The 26694-nt window shown below is 46.2% G+C and overlaps 13 protein-coding genes across 14 annotated transcripts, besides 3 other annotated features; 5 read left to right on the top strand and 8 right to left on the bottom strand.

Moving 5' to 3' along the window:
- Positions 1-243: 243 nt before the first annotated feature.
- Positions 244-2337, bottom strand: TSTA_121840 (pseudouridylate synthase family protein). Its single transcript, XM_002482393.1, has 5 exons — positions 2147-2337; positions 1903-2059; positions 1216-1847; positions 937-1163; positions 244-881 (listed from the first exon to the last, which is right to left on the bottom strand). Exons 1-5 carry the CDS (start codon positions 2256-2258, stop codon positions 558-560), a joined length of 1452 nt encoding a protein of 483 aa, XP_002482438.1. The 5' UTR covers positions 2259-2337; the 3' UTR covers positions 244-557.
- Positions 609-635: a microsatellite.
- Positions 2338-2514: 177 nt separating the features above from the next.
- On the bottom strand, positions 2515-4170 carry TSTA_121830 (uncharacterized protein). Its single transcript, XM_002482392.1, has 5 exons — positions 4003-4170; positions 3732-3913; positions 3568-3665; positions 3100-3142; positions 2515-3033 (listed from the first exon to the last, which is right to left on the bottom strand). The coding sequence occupies exons 1-5, from the start codon at positions 4035-4037 to the stop codon at positions 2621-2623; spliced, it is 771 nt and encodes a 256-aa protein (XP_002482437.1). The 5' UTR covers positions 4038-4170; the 3' UTR covers positions 2515-2620.
- Positions 4171-4193: 23 nt separating this feature from the next.
- Positions 4194-5470, bottom strand: TSTA_121820 (uncharacterized protein; the record flags this gene model as incomplete). Its single annotated transcript, XM_002482391.1, has 2 exons — positions 4194-4711; positions 4786-5470. 2 exons carry the CDS (start codon positions 5468-5470, stop codon positions 4317-4319), a joined length of 1080 nt encoding a protein of 359 aa, XP_002482436.1. The 3' UTR covers positions 4194-4316.
- Positions 5471-5592: 122 nt separating this feature from the next.
- On the top strand, positions 5593-6754 carry TSTA_121810 (chorismate mutase/prephenate dehydratase). The gene is made up of 2 exons (XM_002482390.1): positions 5593-5770; positions 5829-6754. The coding sequence occupies exons 1-2, from the start codon at positions 5714-5716 to the stop codon at positions 6717-6719; spliced, it is 948 nt and encodes a 315-aa protein (XP_002482435.1). The 5' UTR covers positions 5593-5713; the 3' UTR covers positions 6720-6754.
- Positions 6755-8542: 1788 nt separating this feature from the next.
- TSTA_121800 (peptide chain release factor eRF/aRF, subunit 1) lies at positions 8543-10639 on the bottom strand. Its single transcript, XM_002482389.1, has 5 exons — positions 10365-10639; positions 10260-10309; positions 9069-10197; positions 8846-9019; positions 8543-8789 (listed from the first exon to the last, which is right to left on the bottom strand). Exons 1-4 carry the CDS (start codon positions 10483-10485, stop codon positions 9015-9017), a joined length of 1305 nt encoding a protein of 434 aa, XP_002482434.1. The 5' UTR covers positions 10486-10639; the 3' UTR covers positions 8543-8789; positions 8846-9014.
- A 335-nt stretch (positions 10640-10974) lies between these two features.
- Positions 10975-10999: a microsatellite.
- Positions 11000-11366: 367 nt separating this feature from the next.
- Positions 11367-14039, top strand: TSTA_121790 (transporter, putative; the record flags this gene model as incomplete). 2 transcript variants are annotated; one of them, XM_002482387.1, is made up of 6 exons in its annotated part: positions 11367-11557; positions 11619-12640; positions 12704-12832; positions 12886-12983; positions 13045-13211; positions 13261-14039. In XM_002482387.1, 6 exons carry the CDS (start codon positions 11367-11369, stop codon positions 13649-13651), a joined length of 1998 nt encoding a protein of 665 aa, XP_002482432.1. In that variant the 3' UTR covers positions 13652-14039. The 2 variants fall into 2 exon arrangements, with proteins under 2 accessions (XP_002482432.1, XP_002482433.1); XM_002482388.1 differs by having other exon boundaries at positions 13045-14039.
- TSTA_121780 (uncharacterized protein) lies at positions 13151-14686 on the bottom strand. The gene is made up of 2 exons (XM_002482386.1): positions 13617-14686; positions 13151-13561 (listed from the first exon to the last, which is right to left on the bottom strand). Exon 1 carries the CDS (start codon positions 14675-14677, stop codon positions 13718-13720), a length of 960 nt encoding a protein of 319 aa, XP_002482431.1. The 5' UTR covers positions 14678-14686; the 3' UTR covers positions 13151-13561; positions 13617-13717.
- Positions 14687-14841: 155 nt separating this feature from the next.
- On the top strand, positions 14842-15935 carry TSTA_121770 (60S ribosomal protein L25). Its single transcript, XM_002482385.1, has 4 exons — positions 14842-14945; positions 15250-15314; positions 15372-15658; positions 15714-15935. Exons 1-4 carry the CDS (start codon positions 14927-14929, stop codon positions 15799-15801), a joined length of 459 nt encoding a protein of 152 aa, XP_002482430.1. The 5' UTR covers positions 14842-14926; the 3' UTR covers positions 15802-15935.
- Positions 15936-15954: 19 nt separating this feature from the next.
- Positions 15955-16605, bottom strand: TSTA_121760 (magnesium and cobalt transport protein and translocase of inner mitochondrial membrane, putative). The gene is made up of 2 exons (XM_002482384.1): positions 16447-16605; positions 15955-16291 (listed from the first exon to the last, which is right to left on the bottom strand). The coding sequence occupies exons 1-2, from the start codon at positions 16550-16552 to the stop codon at positions 16122-16124; spliced, it is 276 nt and encodes a 91-aa protein (XP_002482429.1). The 5' UTR covers positions 16553-16605; the 3' UTR covers positions 15955-16121.
- Positions 16606-17012: 407 nt separating this feature from the next.
- Positions 17013-17853, top strand: TSTA_121750 (cell cycle control protein Cwf14/Bud31, putative). The gene is made up of 3 exons (XM_002482383.1): positions 17013-17292; positions 17363-17493; positions 17557-17853. Exons 1-3 carry the CDS (start codon positions 17121-17123, stop codon positions 17698-17700), a joined length of 447 nt encoding a protein of 148 aa, XP_002482428.1. The 5' UTR covers positions 17013-17120; the 3' UTR covers positions 17701-17853.
- Positions 17854-17870: 17 nt separating this feature from the next.
- Positions 17871-20368, bottom strand: TSTA_121740 (forkhead transcription factor (Sep1), putative; the record flags this gene model as incomplete). Its single annotated transcript, XM_002482382.1, has 2 exons — positions 17871-20136; positions 20265-20368. The coding sequence occupies 2 exons, from the start codon at positions 20366-20368 to the stop codon at positions 18309-18311; spliced, it is 1932 nt and encodes a 643-aa protein (XP_002482427.1). The 3' UTR covers positions 17871-18308.
- A 15-nt stretch (positions 20369-20383) lies between these two features.
- Positions 20384-20405: a microsatellite.
- A 1609-nt stretch (positions 20406-22014) lies between these two features.
- Positions 22015-24171, bottom strand: TSTA_121730 (aspartokinase). Its single transcript, XM_002482381.1, has 4 exons — positions 23913-24171; positions 23777-23857; positions 22457-23718; positions 22015-22398 (listed from the first exon to the last, which is right to left on the bottom strand). The coding sequence occupies exons 1-4, from the start codon at positions 24050-24052 to the stop codon at positions 22301-22303; spliced, it is 1581 nt and encodes a 526-aa protein (XP_002482426.1). The 5' UTR covers positions 24053-24171; the 3' UTR covers positions 22015-22300.
- Positions 24172-24748: 577 nt separating this feature from the next.
- TSTA_121720 (uncharacterized protein) lies at positions 24749-26379 on the top strand (the record flags this gene model as incomplete). Its single annotated transcript, XM_002482380.1, has 4 exons — positions 24749-25306; positions 25363-25833; positions 25893-25924; positions 25995-26379. 4 exons carry the CDS (start codon positions 24749-24751, stop codon positions 26377-26379), a joined length of 1446 nt encoding a protein of 481 aa, XP_002482425.1.
- Positions 26380-26694: the final 315 nt, after the last annotated feature.

The raw sequence follows: 26694 nt of genomic DNA, 5'->3' as shown, positions 1-26694 counted from the left end.
TTTATGCGGTGATTGGCGGCGTGTGCGGAGTGCAGAGAAGTTGACGGCCTTGATGCCTCACATGATCCTTCTGCCACACAACGCCTACGATGAAATATTACAGCAAGTAATATAAAATTATTTAGCAGGCACTGAACGTTGACATGAAAATATCATTCATGTCAAATCAGCCTACATAGTTCCTCTCCGGTTCGGAACGACTACGCAGTTAAATTACAAAGCAATACTCCGACATATTTCGAGATTGTTGATAGATAAACGTGATAGAAGTAGAATCCTACAGATTGGTGCAGCAAGCTGGACTTGAAATGAACAAAAGCTACTATTCCATTTGACTAGAACATATAGAAAAGATTCCAGAAACGTTATGGCTCCCACTTTTCCCCAAAAACAAGACCAAAAGAGAGACAGACAAAACAATTCAAGAAACCGCAAACCCTGAACTCCGGACAGAAAGTTGTATATGATACAAACGAATTTGATCAGGACATATAAAGCGGTACGTATAAAACTACCACCCTCGAAATCATGCTACTTTCCTTTATAAAGCAGGTTGCTTAATCACTGTCATCGCTCTCTTCTTTCTCTTGCTTGGACTTTCGTCGTTCCTTCTTTTCCTTCTTCTCCTTCTTCTTACGCTTTCGCTCGGCACGTTCTTCAGGGGTCTCGCCGTCGTGTTTGCGTTTCTTCTTCTCTTCATCGGGCTTTTCTTCGGCCTTGTCCTCCTCAACGTCCATCTTTGATGATGGCGATGAAGGAGCCGGAGCGTCCTCGGACCTCTGGGCGGGCTCAGCAGCAGCTTGTTCATCTAGAGGCGCGTTGTAATCCTTGTATGAGCTCTGCCATTTGGCGGGTGTAGCTTCGTTAGGGCGACCATATTTCTATATCAAGTTAGTAAGACAATTCCAGGATTCAATGAACATATTGTGTACTCACATCAAGCTTTCCATCAGATTTCAACTTCTTCTTCTCCAAAGCGACGGGACCCAATCCCCATCTGCGAGGGTAGAGATCGCGCTCCATAATGCACCGCTTGACCTTGGCAACCACACCGTGATCGCAAGTGGAGAGCTCAACAGTAGACATCTGTGCAATACCGAGAGCAATGGCTTCACCCTTGGTGGTCATAAGCACAACTTCTTCGTTGACTTCGATACCGGCCTCTGTACGTCGTTAGTAAAATCACAAAACGTAACTGAACAATATTCGACCTACCAAATCGGAGAAGACCAGGAATCATCAATTTAGCACCGTAGCACACGGCGTTAACTGCACTATCCTTGACAACAATGCGCTTATAGGTAGTGAGCAAGCTCTCAAGAGGTCGGATAACCTTCCTCAAGTAGGACTCATCGCGCTGGTTATCCATCAACCACTGGGCGTCGAGAACATCGTGCAGAGTGACCATTCCGTCTTGTTCGTCCATGGCTCCACTGCGAACACGGCGAAGTTCTTGCATGTGTGCGCCCACACCGAGCAACAATCCAAGGTGGACGCAGAGAGTTCGAATGTAGGTACCAGCTTCACAGCTGACCCAGAAAACACCAAGATGTCTGTCATTGTCGAATTCGTACAATTTGCTTTCGTGGATAGTTCGGATACGGAGTTGACGCTTGACGGCGGAAATCAGGGGAGGACGTTGGAAGAGGGCTCCAGTCAAGGTTTCAAGAGCGCGAGCAAACTGAGCTTCACCACCGGGAATCTTGTCGTGGAGACGAATGACACACACGTATTCCTTTCCGGCACCTTGTTGGGATTTGACGAGGCGGGTTGCACGATCAATGCACACGATCAAACAGCCGGTGACTTTGGGATCGAGGGTACCACTGTGACCAGTTTTCTCGACTCTATATGATATTAGATCGGCACATAGCCGGTTAATTATATACGAGAAATGCATACCTGAGGATTCTCTTCATCCATGCCACAACCTCATGACTGGACGGGTTCGAGGGTTTGTCGAGGTTGATAACACCAGAGCTGATATACGACTTCAAATCTCTCTTGAGGGGAGTGCAGCCCGCAGGAATTGGGGTGAAATGACCAGTTCTGACGAGAACTGCGAAAATTATTAGCGCATGCAAGTTTAACCAGTTTGTCGTCTTTTCTAAAAGAGCGACAAAATCGAAGAGGAGGCAAAACTCACGCTGATCATAGTTTTTGAGAAGCAGAGGCCACTCAGATGTCGGGATGCTAGGAGTGACTGATTCAGGCTTAATGCTGAAATCAGCGATATCCTTGGTTGCAACAGCTGCCATTTTTGCGAATTAACCAAAAATTGGCGATATATGCTGGGACGGTGGTTGCTGTTGCGGAAGACAGACAATCTTTAAAACCGAAGATTGAAAAATCGAGGGCAGAAGAAAAAAAAAGTGCGGCCCGAGCTTAGTGGACTAATCGGGATTGGCGTCAAAACTAAGGTTGATCCAGCCAATAAGGTTGCCGTATATTCGTCGACCACCGAAAAAGCTTTGATAAATCATGGACTGACTGGATTTACATTTTATACTCAAGTCTGTATGTATGCTATTGTTATATTTGATGTTATTGTATTTAAGTGCACAGTGGATATCATGAGTTCGTGCGCGTCGACACAATATGGACTGGGCTACAGGATAGATCAATCGCCACCTAGCCTCCGTCCAGCGCCTCTCATACTCCAGGCAGATCCAGCGGAGTCTTCTCTTGACGAAGATTGTCCAGAGGTCTGACCAGATGAGCTATGAGATGGGCCGAGTCCACGAGACCGCTGTTCTCTGACTGTTGTGCCGTAAAGCCGGTGCAGGAACCCTGGGGTTTTGAGGTAGTTGGTTCCTCCGCCAAAGATCGGCCAGAGGCGAGTAAGGAAGTCATACAAATGGGATGCAAAAATTCCGATCATGTCAATGACAGCAGCATACCAGCCGCCGCTCACTATGTCGATCACAAGGAGACACGGTGGTAACAATTCAGCCTTGATCTGGATCACGTAGAATGTAACGATTCTCCCACGATTTGCCTGTGCCCAGGTGTGAGTCAGGGCCATTATAAGACCTTCGACAAGTGGTGGTCAGTTATGAACAATCCGAATACAAGAATGAGACATGTATCTCTTCTTACCCCGCGTGAATATAGAGGCTCCTGTGCAGTAGTACGCTGTGATCTACATGTCGTCAGCAGGAGTTACATTTGGAGACTTTCGAGATTTGAAGACACGGAATGAATAATAATATTATAGAAAGTGGATATTCAAGGAATGTAGGGCACCATAACCACGATCCGTAGACATAATACCACGTATCGTTATCTCAATTGGTCATCCCACCATCCTGCACCGCATACAGCCCCGGAATTGACATATATATAGGACTGCACGAGATGCAGGGTTAATCTTCCTCACTTCCAGGAACCGCTTCAGCTAGGAAAACTGGGCGGGCAGATATGGTGAGGTGCAATAGTAATTTGCTTTTGGCAAGGCAACGCAACGAAGACAAAGCTCTAGGGATAGAATATGGTCTTTGATTTTTGGTGTAGCAGTACATTGTGTAAAAAAGACTCGCAAAGAGAAGAAAAGACGTGAAGACTTACCATGATGACAGTACACACGAAGACAAGGTAGACAGTAAAGTCACCTGGTAGAGCGAAGCGTGGAGAACCCCTCTCTAGTCCGCTTGCATACGTGTACACTGATCAGGGTGTTAGTAAAGATGATGATTTGCTAGAGAGACTGCTGGACTCCTAGGTAATCATACGGAAGTATAGATCAAAGAGGAAACTGAGTCCTGGACCGGTGAGGAAAAAAGGAGTGATGAGTCTCCATGGTTCCGGTAGAAATGTGAAAAAAATAAGTTTAGGAGAGAAATGAATTCTCCAAAAGGGCATAAATTTGCCATGGACTGCCAAAGATTCGACGAAAGCAAATGCAGTTAACGTTCTGTGGGAGAAGCTGATGGTTAGGCTTTGTCTTCGTATTCCATCTGCCTTGCATTGAAACAAGAGCAGGGCAAGAATAAGAGCAAGTACCTGGAGATCGGGGGAGCTGCCCAGAAGACATCCATCGTGTCGAATGCTGAATACAGAATCTATACAAACGGCAGTACGATGGAAAAGACAGCTCAAGTCGAGGGAGAGTGAGATGAAAAGAAAAAGGAAAAAAGCCGCCAGAAGACACGATTTTAAATTGCTTAGCGCGTTGAGGCTCCGCTTAGCTTGAGCCACGGAGTATAGTTGTTCCGGTATCAGGTAGAAGTGATTGGGTACCGTATCGTCACAAACATATTTACATAACGGGTTTGGTACGAGAGCTTCAATACAAGAAACATGTTCTGTATGAAATATCAGCTCTTTATCGGAGCAGCCCGAGCAGTCCCTCTCGCTGCAAGACCACCCTGTGGTCCTTCAATCCATACCCCCAACGAGCCCAATGCGTCCGGGCTCTGCTGTTTTGCCTTTACACAGACTCGTAGTTCCTCGTCAACATACAATGGTGCCAAATTCCTGTACTCGAATTCTTTGACACAGAGTCCTAGTTTTGATAAATAGTTGGACAGCAGACTAAGCATCAAGACCGCAGTCAGCGGCCCATGAACTAGAATGTCATGATGGCCTTCTGTATTTCGCGCATAAGGGCGATCAAGATGGATCAAGTGGGCGTTGAATGTCAAGGCAGAGAAACGGAACAATAGAGCTTTGGTCGGCGTCATTGTATAACTGATATCAGGATTTGTAGGAGCTTTGGTTGGCAAGGTTGTTATACGTCAGTAATGGCTTCAATGTAGAAAGAATCAAGACCGAAATTGCGCCTACCTTTTACAATCCTACTCTTCCTGTCTCGCTCGGTCTGCTGAATTTCTGAATCGAGATCCCGCATAAAGTACAAGATGCGTTTCTCCATCAGGACTTCGCTGTTATTGTTCGCTACACTCGCCCTGATTTGCATTTCATCCTCATATTCGTGCACCGATGTGAAGCGTCGGTCTATCGTGATGAGTACTCTTTCGTCACCTTCGGGTCCTTGTACATCGACGTTGTCTATATTTTCCACGCAGACCGCGCGCTGGCCGTTAAGCAACAGACCACCGGCACTACCACGGGACTGTGGGAATGTGATTTTACCACCAGCCCATAGTCGGCGATTAAATGGCTCCCCAGGCGTATGTAGAACATCGGTACCGTCTGGTAGCAGCTCAGATAATGTAACCTGTGGAGGAAAGTACACGAGATGGTGTCCCGGAGGCATACAATTCGACTGCGTTATGGAAGGCAGCTTTCTCTGATCTTCGCCATGGTTCTCTAATTGGAGAAGTTCTGGGAGCGACAGATTCAAGAGATGAGATTGCTGTGGAGTGAGATAATCGTAGCTTAGCGGTAGGCGCCGTGTTGTGAGCTCATGGCGAAGTAGGGATGGGTCGATGGAAGACGATACTGTGCGCTTGAAGATCAGGGAGGCATTCTTGTTGGATAACAGTCTACAAGTGCGCGAAACAAGCATTGCAAGCTGTATGGTGAACACATTGGCTGGTGAAGGTCGGATTAAAGTAAATAAATACTGACGGGATCTGGGTCGTTCCTTTCCGTTGTCGGACTTGCTTCTGTGTAACAAAATAATTCTGCGGAGCAAAGAACAACTCTCACCTCGACTTCTCCTCTTCTCTTCTTATTTTCTTTCGTTTATTTCCATATAGAAAAACTCCTACATTATCAGCATAAAGAGAGCTTCTTGTATCTACATAAAATGAAGGACTCAATAAGAGTCACCTTCCTTGGCCCCGCGGCTTCATTCTCTCACCAGGTCTGCAAATACTCCTCAATTCAAGCACAATAGCTAACCAGTCAATGGTCTTGAACAGGCTGCTATTGATAGCTTTGGCAAGGATGATTCCGTCTCTCTATTCCCATCTGTCTCATTTGCCGAAGCATTCTCTGCGATCCAAAACAACGACGCTGACTATGCTGTGATCCCCATTGAGAATTCGACCAATGGCTCCGTTGTCCAAACATTGGATCTTTTGGCGGACCGACAAGGATCCAATGAAGATGTTATAGTCTGCGCAGACTATTTCTTGACGGTACAACATTGCCTCATCGTAGGAGCTAGACCGGTCAATAAGCACAAGGAAGACTCCTTCAATTCGATAAATAAACTGTATACACATCCTCAAGCTTGGGGCCAATGTGAGAAGTTCCTGAGTCAGCACTTCCGGGGTATAGAACGGCAGGATGTCTCTTCGACATCGAAAGCCGTTGAGATCGTCGCAAAGGAGACTTCGGGTCGCGAAGCTGCAATCGCTAGTAAACTAGCCGCCGAGCACCATGGAGCATTCGTGTTGCAAGAGCATATTGAAGATCGAGCAGATAATACAACACGATTTCTGGTCCTCAGGAACAGGCTATCCAAGCAATCATCAAACATCACTAGTTTTCTCAAGACTGGTTCCGACACAGACGAGCCGAAGAAGAAGAGAAAGTCACTTATATCCTTCATGATTGAGCATTCTGCACCAGGAGCACTGGCTGATGCTTTAGCAGTCTTCAAAAAGCATGGTCTGAATCTCACCAGTATCAACTCGAGACCTAGTCTCATACGGCCATGGCAGTATATCTTCTTCGTTGAGTGCGAGCATGTACCAACTGCAAACGATGAAACGTGCATATCCGATATCTTAAAAGAATTGGGAACTATATGCCATGCATGTAGGAGTATAGGAAGCTGGATTGATGGGCGTGATTTGATAGCTTGAGGAGACATACAGCGCGGCAATGGCATTCGGGACATAAAAGACATCATGGATATACACCTCACGCGCTTAGCGTCAACGATCATCTCCTTTATGTCCAATTTCTGAGAGTCAGCTACCATGAGCATTGTTCTGCAGAGGTGGAGACGTAGTGAATATCCTCGTTCCCTTCTTCCACCAGGCTCGTAGAGCTACCTTCACGTGCACATTATTTCTAGTTTTGATTAACCTTATGGTTGTAGGAGTATTGGGGCTCCCTGATGAGACGGCGTTGTCCTCTCTCTGTCTGAAATCTGTGAGGACCTCCATCCAATTGTTGTGGCACTGTTAATTGAGGATTCAACACTTGATGTGCTTTTCTGAGATTTTCCCAGCGCCGCTGCCTCTCATCTCGCCTAAACGAGCAGACTCCCTCTGATTCACAGGTGGTGCATCTATTACGTCGCATATGAAGTCACGCCTTGCCAGTTCTCCTTTCACCTTGTCAGGTGTGAAGGCATCAGGAGAATTCGCTGTGGATGGGAGCTGTTAGTCAGGAGGAATCAAGGATCATGAGGGGTAGACGTGAAGTTTACCATCTTCCAGATACTCTTCCTCCAATAGATTCAGGGTTTCGCCAATGTTCACCAATGAGACGGATATTGCAGAGCTGGGAAAGATCTTCCTCTACGACATGGCCGGTCAAATCTTCGGAGTACTTCGAAAAGATATTGTTTTCGAATAGGTAGCTATTTCTCAACACCACGTCGACACAAAGCTCATTAAGGACATAAAAGTCGCATCGGATTTGATGCGTTGAGTATATCTTGTGAGGGTCTGCGTCGCCCTTAGGGAAGAGCTTCCCAGAATCAAATCATGGGTTGATTCTGGGAAGACCCAGCACTTCAAAGGATATTTCGTCTTTCCCCCGCAAACTCCCAGGGCTTTCAATCATTCCTGGCGAGTGAATGAGTCTCTTGTTGGCAAGGCGTACGTTTCTTTGTGTATTAGGACTGGGTAGAAGGTCGAGTTACGATGCTAGGGACTGGGACGTGAAACATAAGCTAGCACCATTGTCAGGTAACGCTTGCACTCGTGTCCCATCCACAGCCCCTTCGACGAAGTACTGTCTTACTCCTGGCGAGAAAGACAGTTCATCCGGTATATCCTTGGAAATATCGAGTGGACTAGACAGATATCTTCTGCCCTTTCGTTGTTTGTTCTTCTCTTCCAGGTGCTTAAACCGTAAGCGAATCCTGGCGACCCAGAAACTGATTACTTGTCCATGTTCCTGAGGCTACATTGGCCGGCCAGAGTAAGTAATTTTCGATGAACGAAAGGAAGGATTTGTTGCCACCATCTTTGGATCAAAAGACGAACTATCCCGCGATGGCCTACAGCATATAGACCGCTTCAACGAATCCTCCATCTCCGAAACAGTCGCTCTCGTAACAATCTTCGTTGCTGCAGTAATGCTAATCGGTCCCATTAAGAGGCTGTACTATGTCACCAATGACGCTGTGAAACTTGGGTTGGTGGCTAGGTTTACAGCTTGTTTGCGCTGAGTATTGGGGTGACCACGAATGGGCGTCGCACAGAGACCTTTGGGGCTACTGGTGCGTAAGTTGAGCATTTCTTCTTTTATGAGATTGGTCATGATGCTGATGGAGTTGACTGGTAGGTATGCGGCTGTATTAGTTGGTTTTGTTGGTGGAAATATATGAAGTCGTCGGGGTAGTTGGGGTATCGATACTACAAAATGAGCCTGCAAGAAATCGAGCCGTTTTCCATACATATATCCTTGAGAACAAATACTTTGGCACACATATCCGGGTGGGAAATATTTTATTGTCAAGTTGTTGCATTGGTATCAGACAGTCTATCAAACAAAAGAGTGTTTTCAAAATTCTTTTTATAATCGTGAACAAGATATACTATTCTCTTTTTCCTATTACCACAAGAAAAACGAATCTCTTCTCTTTTCCTCATGACATATCGAAAGAAAGAAAAAGGTCCTTCTTCTTCTTCAAAAATTTCGAGTCACACATGCCGTACTGGTGAATGTATCCACAAAGTCGTGGAGCTTGGATGGGCCTGGATTTTCATGCATTAGTTTGTATTTCAAATAGGGCGTAGGATGGGTAGCTTACCTCGGACCAAGTTGGCGGATATTTCAGTTTCAAAACAACCGACTTTCACAAGAACGGCCTCGAAAATCTGTTTGGCAACGGCTTTGCTTTTCACGCGGCGAGCCGTCAGAACATCCGCTGGGGGAATTTCTGGGCGCTCATCCTCGCTCCCTGCGAGGTCGCAGGACCGTCAATCTAGAAAAGTCAGTTATGGATCAAACGTGCAAAGAAGGGGAAAGCATACCGTCGTAAAATTCATCATCGTCGTCGACGTCAGCAAGCTGCTCAAAGTTGACCTTGTATCGGAGCAAGGCACCGATACCACCAAAACCCTTGACGAACTGGTTGCCCTCGCTCGAACGGTCAGAGACAAACTCCAAGGTAGCACCAAAGTCCTTGTATTTCTCAGCGAGCCATTCAAGGAAGGAGCCCTGTTCGATGATTTCCATCTCTTGGCCGGATTCCTTGTCCATGAACATTTCTCGGTTCGATTCTTGGGCTTTGGTTGTGTGAAGAATGATCTCTGATCCATCGGATGCCTTCAAGACCCAGCGAGTCACGTCGAGATTCTCGTAAACAATCAGGGTCTCTGCAGCACCCAGTTCAAGAGCTTTAAGAGTATCGTCAATACCGTAACATACTTTTCCGCTGTCCTGGCTGATTTCCTCGAAGTATTTGCCGATCAGCTTCTTCTCCTGGATGAACTTGACGTTTCCGAGAGTCTCAGCAGCCAATTCAATGGCCTGGTTGAAGCCGTTCTCACCACCGTAAGAGACATCGACAACTTTGATGACTTTGCTCTGCAGACGTTGATCGAACATATCGGACTGGTTCAAGTCGTTCTTGAAATCGGCAGAACCAGCAAGAATGAGACCGGCCACGTTGACCTTGTCGGCGGTGATAAAGTTCTGCACAGCCAATTCGGCAACCTTGCGGACGTAGTTGTGACGCTTCTCGTCTCGAAGACGGGAGAAACGCAGAGCAGATTGACCACCACGACCGTGCTTCTTGGGTAGATCAACAGAGAACTTTTGAATAACGTCTCGGGTATTTCCACTGAGTGTTCCGAAAAGAGCACCGTTACCGTCCATGACAATAAAGCCGAATTTCTGGTCAGACTCGAGCAACTCGCTCAGAGCTTCGGTGTGGAATTTGTTATCACAAAGGTAAAGGGAAGTATTGATAGGCTTGAACGGTTCGAAATCGATGTTGATCTTTCGTTCTTTTCCTTCGGAGGTGATAATTTCACCACAGTAAACGACCAGGCCGTTGGGAGGGACTTTGTTGTATAGCTTGAGACGCTGTTGGGTGGAGGTAATGGCGGACAACACAGAGAGACGGTTGACTCGCGATTTGATGTTGGAAGCGGTACCCTGTGTTGAATATATGTCAGAGACGTCGCACAACGGCTTAATTCGAGTCGTGGTAATCTTACGTATTCTTCAGCCAACATCTTTGCGGCCCGGGAGACCTGATCTTTCGGAGCTGCACCTTGTTAGCACCGGTATATGTCTGTTTCCAGAATTGCAGGTGTACATACGAATGATCAAGGAAATCATAGAGGTTCCATTCCCTCTGGCTGCCTCGAGACGCTTGATGAGCTTCTTAACCTTCCATATTTCAATATTCTTTTCCGCCTCGTTGGCTTGAGGTGCGCTCATGATGGGCAGAGAGACGCGACCGAAGTGAGCAGGCCCTGGATGGAAAAAAAAAAAAAAAAGAAGACGACTCGTCAGTGCGAGGTGGGTATATTTCCAGTAGTTGAATATATTTTATTTCTGTTCTTCTTGCCAGAGAACGGGGGTGTATCTTGACGTAGGGGAAAAAGAGAAAATCTTGAAGAAGGCGGGGTTGGATTTTGCCAGGAACGCCGCTTGCTCTGTTTGGCCGCTGTGGGGTTTGCCCTGATTCTGGACAGTCACAGCCAGTCAACTCACTGTAAGAACAATATATAAATAGTTTAGAGGTTAAGTTATGGTAGAATGTCAAGATATTTATCTATATGTCTACCGACTCATACTCTGGGGAGATCAGGCAGCAGCAGATGACTCCAGGCAAATACCCAGTACTAGTTATATCTTTTACTCCTCTCCTACGCTGATATCATAAATACATATAGTATCTTCGGAACACACTCTATTATATTCTATTACATATATATATATATATATATATTTTCAGTGTAGCTATTATGTTGTCATTGAATTGTTAGTTAGTCAAGTGACCTTATCACCGAGTGGGGATGGGCTCAATCTTCTTATCAGCGATACAACAAAGTATAACTTGACCAAGCAGTCACTTAGGGATCCCTTTATAAGAAGAAAGCCTTCCCACCTCTTCGTTGGATACTTCCTCTCATATAAGCTGCGTGCCGGGGCTCTTTCATCGACATTCGCGCCATGACGTTGTGTGTATGTCTGTAGCCAGCTTATAACCTGACCTCGACGAGACCGAACCTTCTCGCACTTCTTCCTTCCCCTGGTCACTCCAACAAAAACTTTCCAGTCTGACGCCTCATATACACCACTCATATCAAGGTGCAATGCCAAACAGAAATAATGACACGAATCCCGAGGACGGGAGACAGGCCCGGTCGTTCAGTCAAGGTTCCGCGGGCTCTTACCTGAACTCCTGGCTGTCGGGCCGCTTCTCTCCCTCAACATCCGCAAATTACTTGGAAGGGGATGATGAGACCGGTGATCTCGAGGGCAATGATGATGAAGCTAATCAGAGGTATACGATAACTCCAAGACCAGAAGTTCCGTGCTTTTTACTTACCCAGTGAGATTTACAGGGGTCAGCCAATGTCTATTCGGCTTCGGAAGGCAGGTGGTGTGAACAGCTTGGACAATTTTGCACGATCATGGCAACGAGCAGCAGCCTTCCCGGAGATAATTCCTCGGCGGTCATCCTTTGTATTTGAATATGAAGAACCCGGCGAGGCAGATGAAGGTCAACCGGGGCAGGACCACACGGACCAAAAGCCTGCGACACATCCTCTTCTGTCTGCTAGCTATCGCTCTGGACGACAAAGGTTCCCTTCGGATAGTGTGCTTGACGGCACCAGTAATAGACGGGACAGCTCGCCTCCGGACATGAGGCCGCTGTTGAGCAGAGAATCACCCACCACAACAACAACAGCTGATCTTCTTCGAACATACGACGCTTCCTCGTTTGGTAGAAGTTTTGGGACCTCCTATGGCTCGATCTCTTCGCGAGTAAGCGAGACTACTCGCCAACGAGCCCTTGAGCTTTATCGCCCTGAACACCATCCCGTAGCTGGAGGGGAGCCGGACCCAGATAGGGAACCACTCTTAGTGAAGCAGATTCAGCATGAAGATGGAACAAAGGAAAATGTCATTGTCGGGCACAGTACGGTACCACAAACCATCTTCAACTCGGTTAATGTCTTGATTGGCGTCGGGTTGTTAAGTCTGCCTCTGGGCATGAACTACGCTGGCTGGGTACCTGGACTTTTGTTCTTGGGGTTTTCGGCTGCAGTTACGGCCTATACTGCGAAAGTACTGGCTAAATGTATGGACGTCGACCATCATTTAGTGACTTACGGAGACCTGGCCTATATAAGTTTTGGACATCGGGCCCGAGTGATCACTAGTTTGTTGTTCTGCTTGGAACTTCTCGGAGCATGCGTTGCACTTGTGGTGTTATTCGGGGACTCCCTTGGTACTCTCTTACCCGGTCTTAGTCTTACACAGTGGAAGATTGTTTGCGGCATCATTTTACTGCCGCTCAGCTTTGTTCCTTTGCGTTTCTTGAGTGTCACTAGCATACTGGGTATATTGTCATGTACTTCAAGTAAGTACTCCATGCTATCCACATTCCTTGCAACCAAGGTGGTGAAGTTTCTAACTTTCATAGTTGTGGGTATTGTTCTCATAGATGGTCTTGTCAAGAAAGATTCTCCGGGATCTCTTCTCCAACCAGCCAAGACGTCACTATTCCCTGAAAATTGGGCGACTTTACCTCTTAGCTTTGGCCTCATCATGTGTAAGCAATGTTCCCGGAAAGAGGATTGCGCTCACAAGTTCTAACTTATCTAGCTCCCTGGGGTGGCCATGGCGTTTTCCCAAATATATACCGCGACATGAGGCATCCCCACAAGTATGGCAGGAGTCTCGTTGTTACATACATCTTCACGGTATGATCAATTCTTTAGCTTCATATGTCTCTTTAGTTTAGTAGGCTAACGGTGAATATAGTACTCCCTCGACTGTTCAATGGCTGTAATCGGCTGGTTGATGTTCGGTGATGGTGTCCGCGATGAGATTATAGTCAATATCTTACAGAGCACCGGCTATCCTCGTGCACTTTCTATTGGTATTATTGTGTTTACTGCAATCATTCCAATCACAAAAGTGCCTTTGAAGTGAGTGATCTGTCCAAGATTTTCAACAATAATAGACTGACGCATCTAGTGCTCGACCACTCATTGCAACGGCCGAAGTTCTATGCGGTCTTGACTCGTCGAGCCACCATTCCTCGCAACATAACAGCCAAACAGCTGGAAAAGCGGCCACGGTCGCCAAAGGCCTCATACGCGTAATCGTGCTTGTTCTGATCGTTTTCATTGCAATCGTCTTCCCGTCCTTCGACCGCATTATGGCGCTCATGGGTTCCTTGCTGTGTTTCACAATCTGCATCATATTGCCGCTTGCATTCCACCTAAAGATCTTCGGAAATGAGATCTCGCTTAGCGAGAGGATCTTTGACTGGTTCCTAGTGATTATCTCATCAGTGATGGCCATCATCGGAACGACGTGGGCTTTCCTACCATTCCCCGGATCAGGCACGCCTGTCGTGTCGTAGTTTCTGATCTGTTGTTTTGAGCACATGCATTGTACACGGCATTCTGCAGCGTTCTTTTCAACTTATTCATGAATTCGCATTAAGTGTGATGGTGAAGTTGTTTCTCGTCTTGCCCGGGTTCAATTCCTCCTTTCGAAATATCGTTGCTGTTTTATTCTTATTGCTGTTGTTGTGGTGGGAACCTGGCCGGAATTCCCATAATTGATATATGAGCTTGTTGGTGACTTTCTCCTTGAATTTGCTATACCCCAGACATGTAGCTATATCATTAAGTCGTTCTGAATTGAAATATCGCGAGTTCAAAACACACGCAGCCGGAAGGACTAGAAAGAGATACGGAGCAAAATTTTTGGTTTCTGTGTCTCGTAACAAGCATGGAGGTGACGGAGTGAAGAATGCCGAACAACGTTTCAACATTTCCCCTCGCTGAGCAGCAGAAGGCACGTAGTTTAGTACGAGGGAGAGACTGATGGCATGGAATCTATCTTTATTATCATTGTCAGCAGCTGGAAGTGGCCTTTCCATGAAATCCTGCTGCAAGATCCCCGGCTCTTGAGAATGGAGATCGATTCTGGTAGCATCGATACAATCATGTTGAGAGCAAGCATTCTTGGTACTGAGGGCACCAACTTCCAATAACCTCAACTTGCCGGATGACATGCTGCCATCCTGCTGGCGAGCCTGTTTTATCCGTCTTAATAACGGACGAATCCATTCCAACAAGACAGTACTAGAATCACCGCCTCGTTCACGCGATTGGCCCGTTTTACTGGCAAGTTGATAACTTTCCAGGCCGCCGTTGGCGTCAATCTGAGCATCTATTTGAGCAACTTGAGCTTTGTCGCCGGCAAGAACTGCTCTTTCACGTGCTTTGAGGCGTTGATGATGAGATCTGATGAGGTTTCTGGTTGCTTTGGATGATAAAGAGACTGTTGTAGCGGATGGTGTGAGTTGATTTTTGGCGGCAATTCGTGGTCGAGTGTGGGATAGTAATCCTGGACGTTTATTTCGCTTTTTGACTGCCATGGTCGATATAATAACCACACATGAATCTGTGTCTGGATAGAAATTCAAGATAGAAAGTGGACTATTCCTCTTTCAGAGGTACCCGCTCAATCAGCTCTGATTGGCCAACAGCTGCCCACAACCCGTGACCTCCACACACAAATCTTTCCTCGCTTAGAAAAAATACACTTGGTTCGGCTTTGGCTTGATCTTGACTTGATTTGAGATTCGACAAGTTCATTCACGAGCAGACGCCCATATTCGACAACCATGGCCGGGGAAAAGAAAGGTATATTCTTGCAAAATGAGAATTTCTATTCGATTCAAATGAAGACATTATTATCGGTTTCGTGTTAGTTCTTTCGGTCGACTCGAGACATCAAGCATACGTGACCGGGACGATTGGATATTCGAATTGATAGAAACGCCATTATTCGAATTGTTGGAATATTATAAAATTGATCGACAACCGCAATCCGCGATTACGGCTGCTTTGATTGTTTCGAGGAGACGGAAGGGGTTCATGGATCGATTGATATCTACGCATTTGGATTGAATTGATAATGTGCGCAGGCTAACGAGATGAATCGCAGGAGCCAAGGTCAAGCCTAGCAACAAGGCCGGCGCTGCCGCCAAAGCCGTCCTCAAGGGACAGGGTGTACGATCCTCCTTCTAAAACCATGGATATACAACACAAACTAAAAAAGAAGAACAGGCCAAGAAGTTGCGCAAGATCCGCACCTCGACCACATTCCACCTCCCCAAGACTCTTCAACTCTCCCGATCCCCCAAATACCCTCGCAAGTCCGTGCCTCATGAGCCTCGCCTCGACCACCACAAGGTGATCATTCACCCTCTTAACACCGAGAGTGCTATGAAGAAGATTGAGGAGAACAACACACTTGTCTTCATTGTGGACGTCAAGGCCAACAAGCGCCAGATCAAGGCTGCTCTTAAGAAGCTTTATGACGTTGATACTGTCAAGATCAACACTCTTATCAGGTATTTACCTCTTTTCCAAAAGGATGGAATGATTTGGTGCTAATGGTGATAACAGACCCGATGGATCCAAGAAGGCCTACGCTCGGTTGACTCCTGATGTGGACGCACTTGATATCGCCGCTACCAAGCTTGCTATTGTTTAAAGAAATCAAAAACTGGCAATTTCTTTTTGTTATGGTTGCATGGTGGTTCGTTTTAAGAACAAAAATGGTCTATTTTACTTTTTTAAACACATAGGCGGATAAATAAGTCCTAAATGAATGATGTCAGAAGGATCAATAATGTTTGCCATACAGTAATAGTACATTGAAATGTCGTAGGAGTATCTCGATTTTTGAGTATAGTGGTGTTACAGTAAGTCGAATCGAACAGCATAAAAATACATGACCATAACCGTGTCCCCTTGAAATCACATCTCATCATCCTCTCAGCCATCCTCTTTGCCATCCTCTTTTTGATCAGTTTATTGCCCCCCACGGAGAGTCTCCAAATGTTTGAGAATAGACAGGTTAGCATCCATCCATCTGTCGACGCAGTTCTGTGCGCACAATTCCTCAGTTCGATCGAGTCGGTTCGATGAGATGTTGCCGGTGATGCATTTCTTAAAGCAGACTTCGGAGAGGTGATGGACGGCTGGATTTGTAGTGTTAGCTTTGCTCACGGATTTATATTGAGACGTATGCATGAGAGACGAGAGATTGAATTGACGTCATTTGATGGTTTCTCGTCCAATGTCAAAGGAAGAGAAGCATGAAACGATAGATGAATCAATCGTAGGAAATACATACTCTGCTGAATAGTCGACTTCTGAGTCTCGTTTTGCAAGAATTGGTTCAACTCGTTGCGATCAGAATCACTGAGTTTGCTTATATCGAATTGTGCTTGGCCGTCCATTTCGTCGTAGAAAAATGTTCTTAGTCGAATATTTCTAAGTTGGTAGCTGAATCAATATGTCTTGAAAAAGGAGGTATGTCGGTTGCAGTTGAAAGCTGTAGATTGAAACAATAGGAATCTTTCGCAGGAGTTGGTCAGAGCTCTACTGAGAGAATTTCTCACCGCCTTAAAGGACGTGGATATGGATGGCTATGGTCGGGGTTAGGGTTAAAATTTTAAGAAGGCCGATTGAAAGGCGCGAACCGCGATAAGCACGGGATCTCCTCGATTTGACTTTTTTGCAGTAAGCAAAGAAAGGTGTCTCGAACGAGAAATTCTACCATTAACCCATCCGGGCCTTTATGAGGGTAGTATACTGGTTTACATGGACACAACGCCAAGCCACAGAAACTCTGGGCGGTATAAAGCGGCAGAAATGCGCTCGACTGGATTTATGTCTTGAGCTCCGCCACTTGACTCAGCATATACAACTACAACTTCAACATACAGGACTTATACACATTCACTCGTTTATACTCCTCAAAGTAACCAGCTCGTTACATCCTTTATTATAAGGACAGAAAGCAAAATGCCACCAATCCGCACAACACGCAACGCGAAACCTCCCCCGGCAGGCTTCGACGACATCGAAGACACCCTCCTAGAGTTCAGCAACAAAATGAAAGATGCCGAGAATGTATCTCATGAAGGAAAGAAGAGGCATGAAGTGTTGTGGCCTATATTTCAAATAAGTCATCAGCGTACGTTCGCCCAAAAATACAACTTGTGAAAAGAGAAGAAAAGGATGGAGCTGATATCGGGTGTCTACAGGATCCCGATACATTTACGAACTCTACTACGAGAAAGAAGCAATCTCAAAACAGTTGTATGACTGGCTCTTGAAAAATAAGTATGCGGATGCAATGTTGATTGCAAAATGGAAGAAACAAGGTTATGAAAAGGTACGTTTTCTTCTCTCTTCCCACTCGCAAATCTTGGCATAGCGACTGACATCTGGTATATAGCTATGTTGCCTCCGATGCATCCAGACAAAAGAGACCAATTTTAATTCCACGTGTATCTGTCGAGTGCCCAAAGCGCAACTCAAGGAGGAGCAGGCGATACAGTGTGTTAGTTGTGGGTGTAGAGGGTGTTCGAGCAGTGATTGATTCTTTCTGTGGGCTGTTTGGCAAGACTATAGGGTGTTGGCGCGTTCCTTTCTTTCTACTGGTCCTTTTTACTACTTCATATGTATTATGATTACTTGAACTAGCATGATGATATGATACCCATGGATTTACTTTTTTTGACAATACAAATTACTCGAATATCATTTGTTAACGTAGTGACAGATTCCAATTTAGACCAAACAATCCTCTATCCAATCCATCCTTGTAACCCTCGCTGCCCAAAAGACAAAAATCCAATCCCTAATTACATGACCGGAGACAACCCATGCTGGAATTCAGATGCAGGATCAACACGAAACACAACATAGAAGACAAAAAATAACAACGCTAGCTAGAAAGAGCAATGTGCATCAAACATTTTGTTCATCAAATCGTATCCAAGTCAGATAACCAATCCCAGTTGTCCCATCAATCCAGCCCAATGAAACAATCTTAAAACAAGTCGAAATATAAACGCCAAAACCCTCCAGGTAAAATAACAACACCAAGTGAATCAAATCCAAAAAGTATTCAACCAAGACACCCCATTAATGAACAAGAGTAAACCAAAATCCGTCTCTTCGTACAAGTCATCATCGAGCTCATCATCAAAAGTATGAACTATAACCTCGAGGATTAAGCGGTTGTCTAAGTCCACCAGCTCTGTTAATGCCTGCATTGCTGGTACTGTTGCTCTCCTTTGAAGTATTACCACCAATTTTCTTGAATCCCTGTAAGAGGTCGACTCCATCGACCTCCTCAGGACTATCTTCAAACATCGTAAAGGAAAAAAAGTCCTCGTTGGATGTATCAAGAAGCCGAGATTGTTGAGGTGGAATCTTTGATGGCGAATCTTGAAAATGTGATAGTGAGAAGCCCTTTCCGGCAGAGAGTAACGAACGGCCAATCCGTTTATTGACGCTTGTCGAGGTTATATCTGCAAGCGCCAAATCGGCGGATCGAGTTGGAGACCCTGTCTCGCGTTTGAGTACGCGCTTTTCAGGAGATCTGCGAGCTGGAGTGTAAACATCATCCGCTACAGTATCGGCAAAGATATCGAAGTGCACCTGAATGTGTTCATTCGGTGTTGACGTCGTCTCCTCATGGATGGTAAATGCTGGGCTCCATGGGAGCTCTTCATCGGCAAGACCTAGGTGTTTGATAGGAGAGTTCACCATGTGTTGGATCTTACGCCGATGATTACGAAGATTCGTGTTGGGTGACAAAGATGGTGGAGGCTTAGCAGGTTTCTTGAATTTAATCATCGGCGTCAATGGAGGAGGGAAGCTGATGTATTCACCACGGAGTGGAGATGAGCCAACGACAGAGTTGGTACTCCTCTTCAAAGTCTTTGAGTGACTGGGGCTAATATCATGAGACGAGCTCCTGATCCGAGCAATCTCTTCTTCAGCACGACCTCGTTTCAAGCGTGGAGGTTCAATATCCAGATCAGAGGTTAGCATGACGCCCGACTTATTTGTCCTCATCACAGAAGACTCAAGGGACGAGTAGTATCCGCTGTCATTGGCCGAAGCAGATGGCTGGTTGCCCCTACGAGGAGGAGCTGCTGCCGAAGCGATTGGACGAGTCGGTGTGGGTGGTGTTCCTTGTCGAGAGAAGCGGGACGATGGAGGAACAACAACAACAGGTGGTGATGAGCGAATTACTTGAGGAGGCGAAGATCGAGGAATAGTAGATGGTATGGCATGAGCTTCTTCCTCCGGACCGTCTTCTTGCAGAGCGGGGTCTGAGGCGAGAATAGTTGCATCAGATGATGGTTCTTGAATTTGAGAAACCTCAATATGATGGTGCAACGGCGGAGCAGGGAGCGCCGGGGGAGGGACTCTCCACATGGATGTGCTGGGTTGCGGGCCAAGGGAAGGAGCATCCCTTTGTAGGGTATTTGGGGGGAGTGGAATGCTGGACAATGTCGCCCGACGAGCAGACTTATCCTTGATGAATTGAGCTTCCATTCCAGGTACAATCGACCAATAATTACCCTTACCGGGGTCATCCTTCGGACGTTCCTGCTTCAAGAATGCCTTATTGAGACTCAGGTTATGGCGAATACTGTTTTGCCAACCTGAGTCTCCAGCCCGGTAAAAAGCGAAGGTATCCGAAATCCATTTGTAGATTTGCGAGAGAGTTAACTTTCGACTAGGCGCTCTTAGAATTGCCATGCCAATCAGAACCGCATAACTGTAAGGCGGCTTAGACCCATCATCTTCAACCAGTGGCATTTCATGAGGTTCGGGTAGCGTGAAAGTCGTGGAATCTTCGCGTTTCTGTTTTTTATTTGCCGGACGGTCATTCAACGGCGCCGCTTCCATTAGAGTCCTCTTCAGTGGTCTCTGATATGACGGATCAGGGAAGTCCGCAAACACATCACTGGCGAAGCTAGAGGAGAATTCGAGTACTGGATGGCGAGGTGGCACGCTGGGAAAAGTTGAAAAAGAGGCCTGCGTTGGTAATGAGGGAGCTCGTCGATGAACTTGTTGATGTGAGTTTCTCTTCACAGGAGAATCGGTAGGGAACATCGCGGGAGAAGGAGCAGTAATTGATACAAAGCCGAGTCTGCCTTGACCTGAATCGGAAGTTCTAGGTCTCTGGGTTGCTTTCGTAGGCGACGATCTTCGACGCTCAAGAGTACTTGGTGGATTGAGCACATGGGGCGCAGAGTTTATGTTGTTGTTGTTGTTGTTGTTTGAAGGGTGAGGAGGGAGAGGTGAAGGTTGTAACGAAGCAGGTTGCTTCCTTTGCTCAGAACGTGGTAGAGGCATCATGTTGTTCAAGCCAGATTGGCTATGTGTTGATGCCATCTCGAGATAAGCCTGCCGGCTACGCCCTAGCGTTGCGATACGATATTCTGTTAAACGTTCACACTTTCAAGTTGGTGGATACTGGATCGGGCGCGAATGAGAGATGTCGAAGCATATGCGCGACAACCAGGCGGATGCGAATGTGTTTGTTGACGATGCTGTTGATAAGATGATCTTCCAAAACAATTGTAAGTGGTACAAGCAAATGAGGGCGGTAGATCCCAAGTCAAAGGCAACCAAGTCAAGGCAAGAAGAAGAAAAAAGGCGGCGAGGCCCGACGGGGAATATTTAGAGTACAAGGCGAGAGAGAAAAGAGGAGCGGGCGATGGGGAATCGGGTCGAACCAGTTAAACAAAGCGGACCACTGCAACCAGGGCTGACGCCGTCACACAATGTGGCGTCCTGAGCTAGGAGGATCGGATTTCAGTCGCGTCGTGATAAGTCCCGCATCGGCATTGGCGAGCGTTCGAGGCCTACGAATCTAGGCGGAGATATCGCGATACGCAGTTATCGATATAGTCTTAACGATAAATTTAAATGGGGCGCTCCCTTCTATGTTTAAGATATTGGACGATTGATTGATTCAGATGATGAAAGGGGTTGTGAGATTGAATGTTCGAGGATGAAAAAGTTGGCAAAGATGAGAGAGAGAAGGGGAGAGAGAGAGATATCGACGCGTTGTTGTTCAAGGAGAGCGCGTCGCGTCGATGCGCTGGCAGCGCTAGTCCTCTTCCGGTCTGGACGAAAGCCAATCATTGGCAACAGATCCCGTGACCCATGTCATCATCGGAATGATTGGGTCCGCATCCCTTGCGCTCTCTTATTTTATCTATGATTTTCTCTCTTTTATTCTTCAGTATCCCCAGAGAACACAGGCCGACAGACGAAACACAGATTCCGCATCGTCCAATAGCCGCATACCTCGGCCGGCCCCGTGCCTTGCTCAGGAACGAGTCGGGCAAATGACAGGGTGAGGAGAAGCAAGGATCAGTCGACTCGCGACAAACTTACAAGGAGTGTTTCACTCATTCTTCTTCGATCTTCGCCGGTGGAGACGGTCCATTGTGCGGTCACTGCGGTCTATCTAGGCGACTCCGTCCAGCTGCATTAGTTCTACAAATTCCGAGCTCCGGTCTCATACTAGCCAACGAAGCTATGTGTAGTTCCTACTATGTAGTTAGTTATATGAACCCTACTGCGTATATAGTACCAAGTCACAATTTATTCGATTGTAGTCATACAATGTAGGAACCAAGAAAACTGACACATCATCATTCAGTTGTTAATCAGTGGATTGTTTTCGTCTACTTTACGAATTTCTTGACTCCGGTTCGCAATAGAAACCTGAGGCATAAATCTCCTTGCAGCCTCCCTTCCAAACCCTAATTCGAGTCCTTTTTCGGACACAACTGCCAACTTCAATGATCAAAACGACACAAAAATAGCGAGCCTGCTTTTTGTATGTACAGTCAAGTCAAAAAGTAAAGTAATGATTCAATAGCCATTAATCAAGAAAAGAACGCCACTTTGAAGCTCCAAATGCAACTGAGAAAATGCGACAACATGCGAAAGTCTAAGCGTACCATAATAATAGTACTGAACAGAGTAATAAAATCAAATATACAAAAAGCAGCCTGCGAACCGCTTCGCTCGAGACAAACATAAAAAACATTCTTTCCAGAGCTGTACATGTATAATTGCAATGATAGAAAATGCCATAACTTTTGTACCATGCAAATCTATCTGAAAACTTTCAAGAAATAGGACTTTTCTCTAACCGATTATTCCAGAAAGGTGAAAAGGTTCGTGTGGAGAATATTAATAGCTCGATCGGCGTCTCTTTCATCGATCACGCATGAGATGTTGATTTCGCTTGCCCCTGTTGAATATGTTAGCTCTTATTCAATTTTTCAGGCGCCTCCAGGCGGCGGACTCACCCTGTGATATCATTTCGATGTTGACGTTATTCTCTCCAAGTGTTGAGAACATTTTGCCCGCAACACCGATCATATTCTTCATCTGCTTGCCCACCAGACTCAGAATCGCCATTTCCGGTATGATATCCACTGTGCCATACTTTCTCAGGTCTTCAATGGCGCCACGCAAATCTTCGTCAATAATCTGATACTCGTCACGACCAATTCCGTTCAGAAGCGGCAATTCAGAATGAAGAGCCAGAGAGACGTGCACTTCACTGGTGGAAATCAAGTCGATCGAAAGGCGCCATCGGTCGAGGACCGAAAATATACCAGCAAAGAATCCGTGGGATAACGATCGCTTATTTGAATGCACGTTAATGACCAGAATCTTATGTTTAATTGTCACTGCCGTCGGCCTCTTGGGACCCTGGAGTTGGGCAGACAAGACACTGGCACTTCTTGAGCGGATCACCTTCGATATATGACCACCCGCGATACGCTCGAGATCGGCTGTCGAGTCGGGGAATATGACTGTTCCGTTCCCCTTGGGATTCATGACATTCTTTATACGGATCGGTATCCTTGCGCGAATGACTTGTTCCATGGTGAAGGGGTGAATGACCTCGGATCCATAAAAGGTCAATTCAGCTGCCTCTGCTGGCGTGATTGCTGGTAAGAGACGAGCTGTTGGAACTTTGCGAGGATCTGCAGTGAATATTCCATCAACCTCTTTCCAGACTTGCAGCTCTCTGGCATTGACGCCCACAGCGACCAAAGCAGCGCATAAATCTGTGTATCCTCGGCCAATCTTGTCTAGCAGACCTCCAGGAACCGGTCCAAAATATCCAGTCACGACAGGTACCCTTGACCCGCAGGCTTGGATCCTTGACCCTAGATTTGCGGCCAATTGATCGTAAAAGGCTTGGTCAAGGCCACCATTACCAATTGTGAAATCTACTATTTCAGAAAGATCGACGTATTCGGAGTCAACGCCGTGATCCTGTAAGAGAATAGCCATGAACCGGCAGCTAAGCTTCTCTCCAGCGCTAATAACTTTATCAACACATCGAGCACTTGTTTCCCCGAGCGTCTGGGCAGCGTCGAGAATCTTAAGAACATAAGCGCATTCGTCGTTGATTTCTGATATTAACCGGTCTCTTAATTCAGAGGACTTTATCTGTTGTTCAGCCACTTCAACATGCTCTTGCCTCACGGCTTCCACTAAGATATCGTAGGATTTTGATATGGAGTTCTGAGCGTCTCGAGCGGCTCGCAAGAGGCTGATTGCCAGTCCGTTGGTTAGACGTGAATAATCAAACTTGACCGATTCGTACTCACCGATTTGTGGTACCTTCGGCCTTGGAAGAACTGCTGCGCGCGGAACATACGACGGCAACTTTCTGATCCGCCAAACTTGGCCTGAGCGAGTCAGTTAAAGATTGAGCAGGGATACCAGTAGGAAAGAAAGACGTACAATACTATGTGGTCAACTATACTGATCGCAAACTTGCCCACACTGGTTCCTCCGAACTTCTGCACCGTCCAGGTGGGCTCCGGCGAAGCAGTGTTACCATCGCCATTCGCAGATGGCGGGGCAAGATCTGTAAGAGGCATTTGCTGAAGGGGAGAGGCGCATATAAGTAGCAATGAGTGTATTGATCTGTTCTTCTCGTAGTTTTGTGTGTACAATCGACTCGTTTATATCGTCGACAAATGGTGAATTGCGTGATGTTGGGAGTTTTGCTGAGCTGGAAGGGAAGGCCGATTCCGCAGTTCAGATTTATTTGCGGCCCCGCTGTGAGTCAGTTGGTTACTTTATTTGCTTAGCCAATCGTGCTGCTCTGCCCATTTGCCCCTCAGAAATCTTTATGGCCAATCATGATGAATTCACATAATCAATATAAAGCAGTTTCTTGTAGAGGTCTATGTGTACGTGCGTGGTCGTAGAATGCTTTGAAGTTCTAGTCTATAGCAAGGGATTGATCAGATGCTTTTTTTCTTACAGATCAGTAGGTAAGATGGCTGTCTCGTATTCCATAACCCTAAGGGTTGGTGGCCTGACTGTGTTGCTACATCGCGTATTGTAGCCATTCCTTTATCATCAGTATTAGGGTATTAGGGTATGAAATACTTATTGCACAACTGAAAGTTTTGTTGGAGGATGTCCAAGGAGGTACATGATGCCTGAAGACGGTGCCTGAATCCTCGGAGATAAAGATCCACCTTCCCCGAAACATCTTCATTATTCACTCTACGTAGGTAAATATTCGACATCCTTCAAAGTAATCTCATCAATTTAGTCAAACAACCATGAGCGACCCGGACACGAAAGAGCAGGTTCTCTTATCATGTCCATTCTGTGAGTTTGAAGAGTATGACTCGGAATTTCTCAGTCAGCACGTGGCGTATTGTCACCCTGAGGACCCAGATGTTGCATCTCAGTCTACATACACGCATCAGAGTTTGACGGCAGCGGAGGAAGATCGTCGAGCGACACAGGCAGACGAATCTTTGACCGTTTTGGACAACATGGAAGACCTTTATACTCCTTGCCCCCACGGCTGTGGCGAGACAGTTGCCAAAGCTGAGTTACAGCTGCATTTGGACCTGCATGTGGCAGAATCAATAGCCCTCAATGAGACGGGCGGCCTCCATTTGCAGTCTGTAGATAGTGATGATGATGGCCGAATTGACAGAAGTTCTGAGGATAAGAACGGGAATGACGATGAAGACCTGCACCAAGACGACCTCGTTGTACATGGAAAAGACATTGTTCTCAAAGGGAAGGATACAGATAATCACCGAAGGAAAAAGAAAGACGTATCCAAATCAAGCCAACATGGGAACAAGGGTACCAGGAGATTAGGCGTAAGTCTTGCCATCCGTCTGTGCGCGTCACAAAATGCTGAATATTTATGCTCAAGCGGAAAGAACTGGGCCCATACGCCCACGAGAAACGGATGCCCTCGTGGTTGCAAAAGCTACTACTATCTGGTCATATAGAAAACACTCAAACGAAGATCGGTCCCAACGGTTCACTCATCAAGGAAAAAGATCTTTCTGAAAACGAGACTTCACGAGTCATTCCAACGCTGATCGAGCTGTGTCGACATGATACTAGCATCCAGAGGGCTTTCTTCTGTAGCCCTCGAGTCCGTCATATCTTCAAATTCATGAGAGAAGGCGGTTTTTGCGGATATAGAAATATACAGATGCTCATTTCACATATTATTGATGCTCGAAGACCTGGATATGAACATTTTTCAGGCCGCATACCATCGATATTGGAGTTGCAGGATATGATTGAGCAGGCGTGGGACATGGGTTTCAACAGTAGTGGACGGATCGAGACTGGGGGTATCAAGGGGACGAGAAAGTATATCGGGACTCCAGAGGTATGTTCCATGCAATTCGGTCTTGTCTATAATCACTAACGTAAGTGTCAAATGCAAAGGCCCAGGCTCTTTTTCAAAGTCTCGGGATCAAGTGAGTTTGATCAGTTTTCCTTTGATTATATGCTAAACGAACTTAATATAATCCTAACATTAATCTATAGATGCATCCCCGGAGCTTTCGCTTCTACTGGAGGATTTCGAGCCTACGACATGCTCCTGCAAGATGTAGCAAACTATTTCCGATCCGGCTGTCCTGCTTCACTTTTAGATAGTGACGAAAAGATTCTAGAGACCGATCTTCCGCCCGTATACCTTCAACATCAAGGTCATTCGTTGACAATTGTCGGCTTCGAAATCAACAGTGCTGGAAGTGCCGATTTACTAGTCTTTGACCCAATGTTTAGGACGTCACCGGCAATTCAACGGTTGATTGGCAAGTTTGTGAGACCATCAGATCCATCTCGCATATTGAAAGCTTGGAGGAGAGGGCCACCATATTTACAAAAGTACAAGGAGTTTGAGGTACTGAAGCTGGTGCCTGAGTGATCGATTCATTCGATTTGGGTGTTCAAGGGGACTTGGAAACCCACGTTTATCAGGGTCTCAAGTTCCGGCGGGTGTATTGCACCATAACAACATCTGATAAAAAGTATCAAGAGCAGGTACACCGGCATGCTTGAAGTCGAAAGGCGCATCAAGTATAAAGACGATGCCTTCTGACAGACTTCACCCTTGTGGCCTTAATGCAAGGGAGCCAACTCAGTCCATTTTGAATAAGCCCTACGGCAGAAGTTCTCTTGAACCGTGGCGAGCCCTACAACTTCGATACACATAGATCTTATTGCAGAGAATGGTAAACAA

This window comes from Talaromyces stipitatus, genomic scaffold, assembly GCF_000003125.1.
Source record: "Talaromyces stipitatus ATCC 10500 scf_1105507295555 genomic scaffold, whole genome shotgun sequence".
Classification (NCBI taxonomy): domain Eukaryota; kingdom Fungi; phylum Ascomycota; class Eurotiomycetes; order Eurotiales; family Trichocomaceae; genus Talaromyces; species Talaromyces stipitatus.
This window is presented reverse-complemented; position numbering and strand designations above follow the sequence as displayed.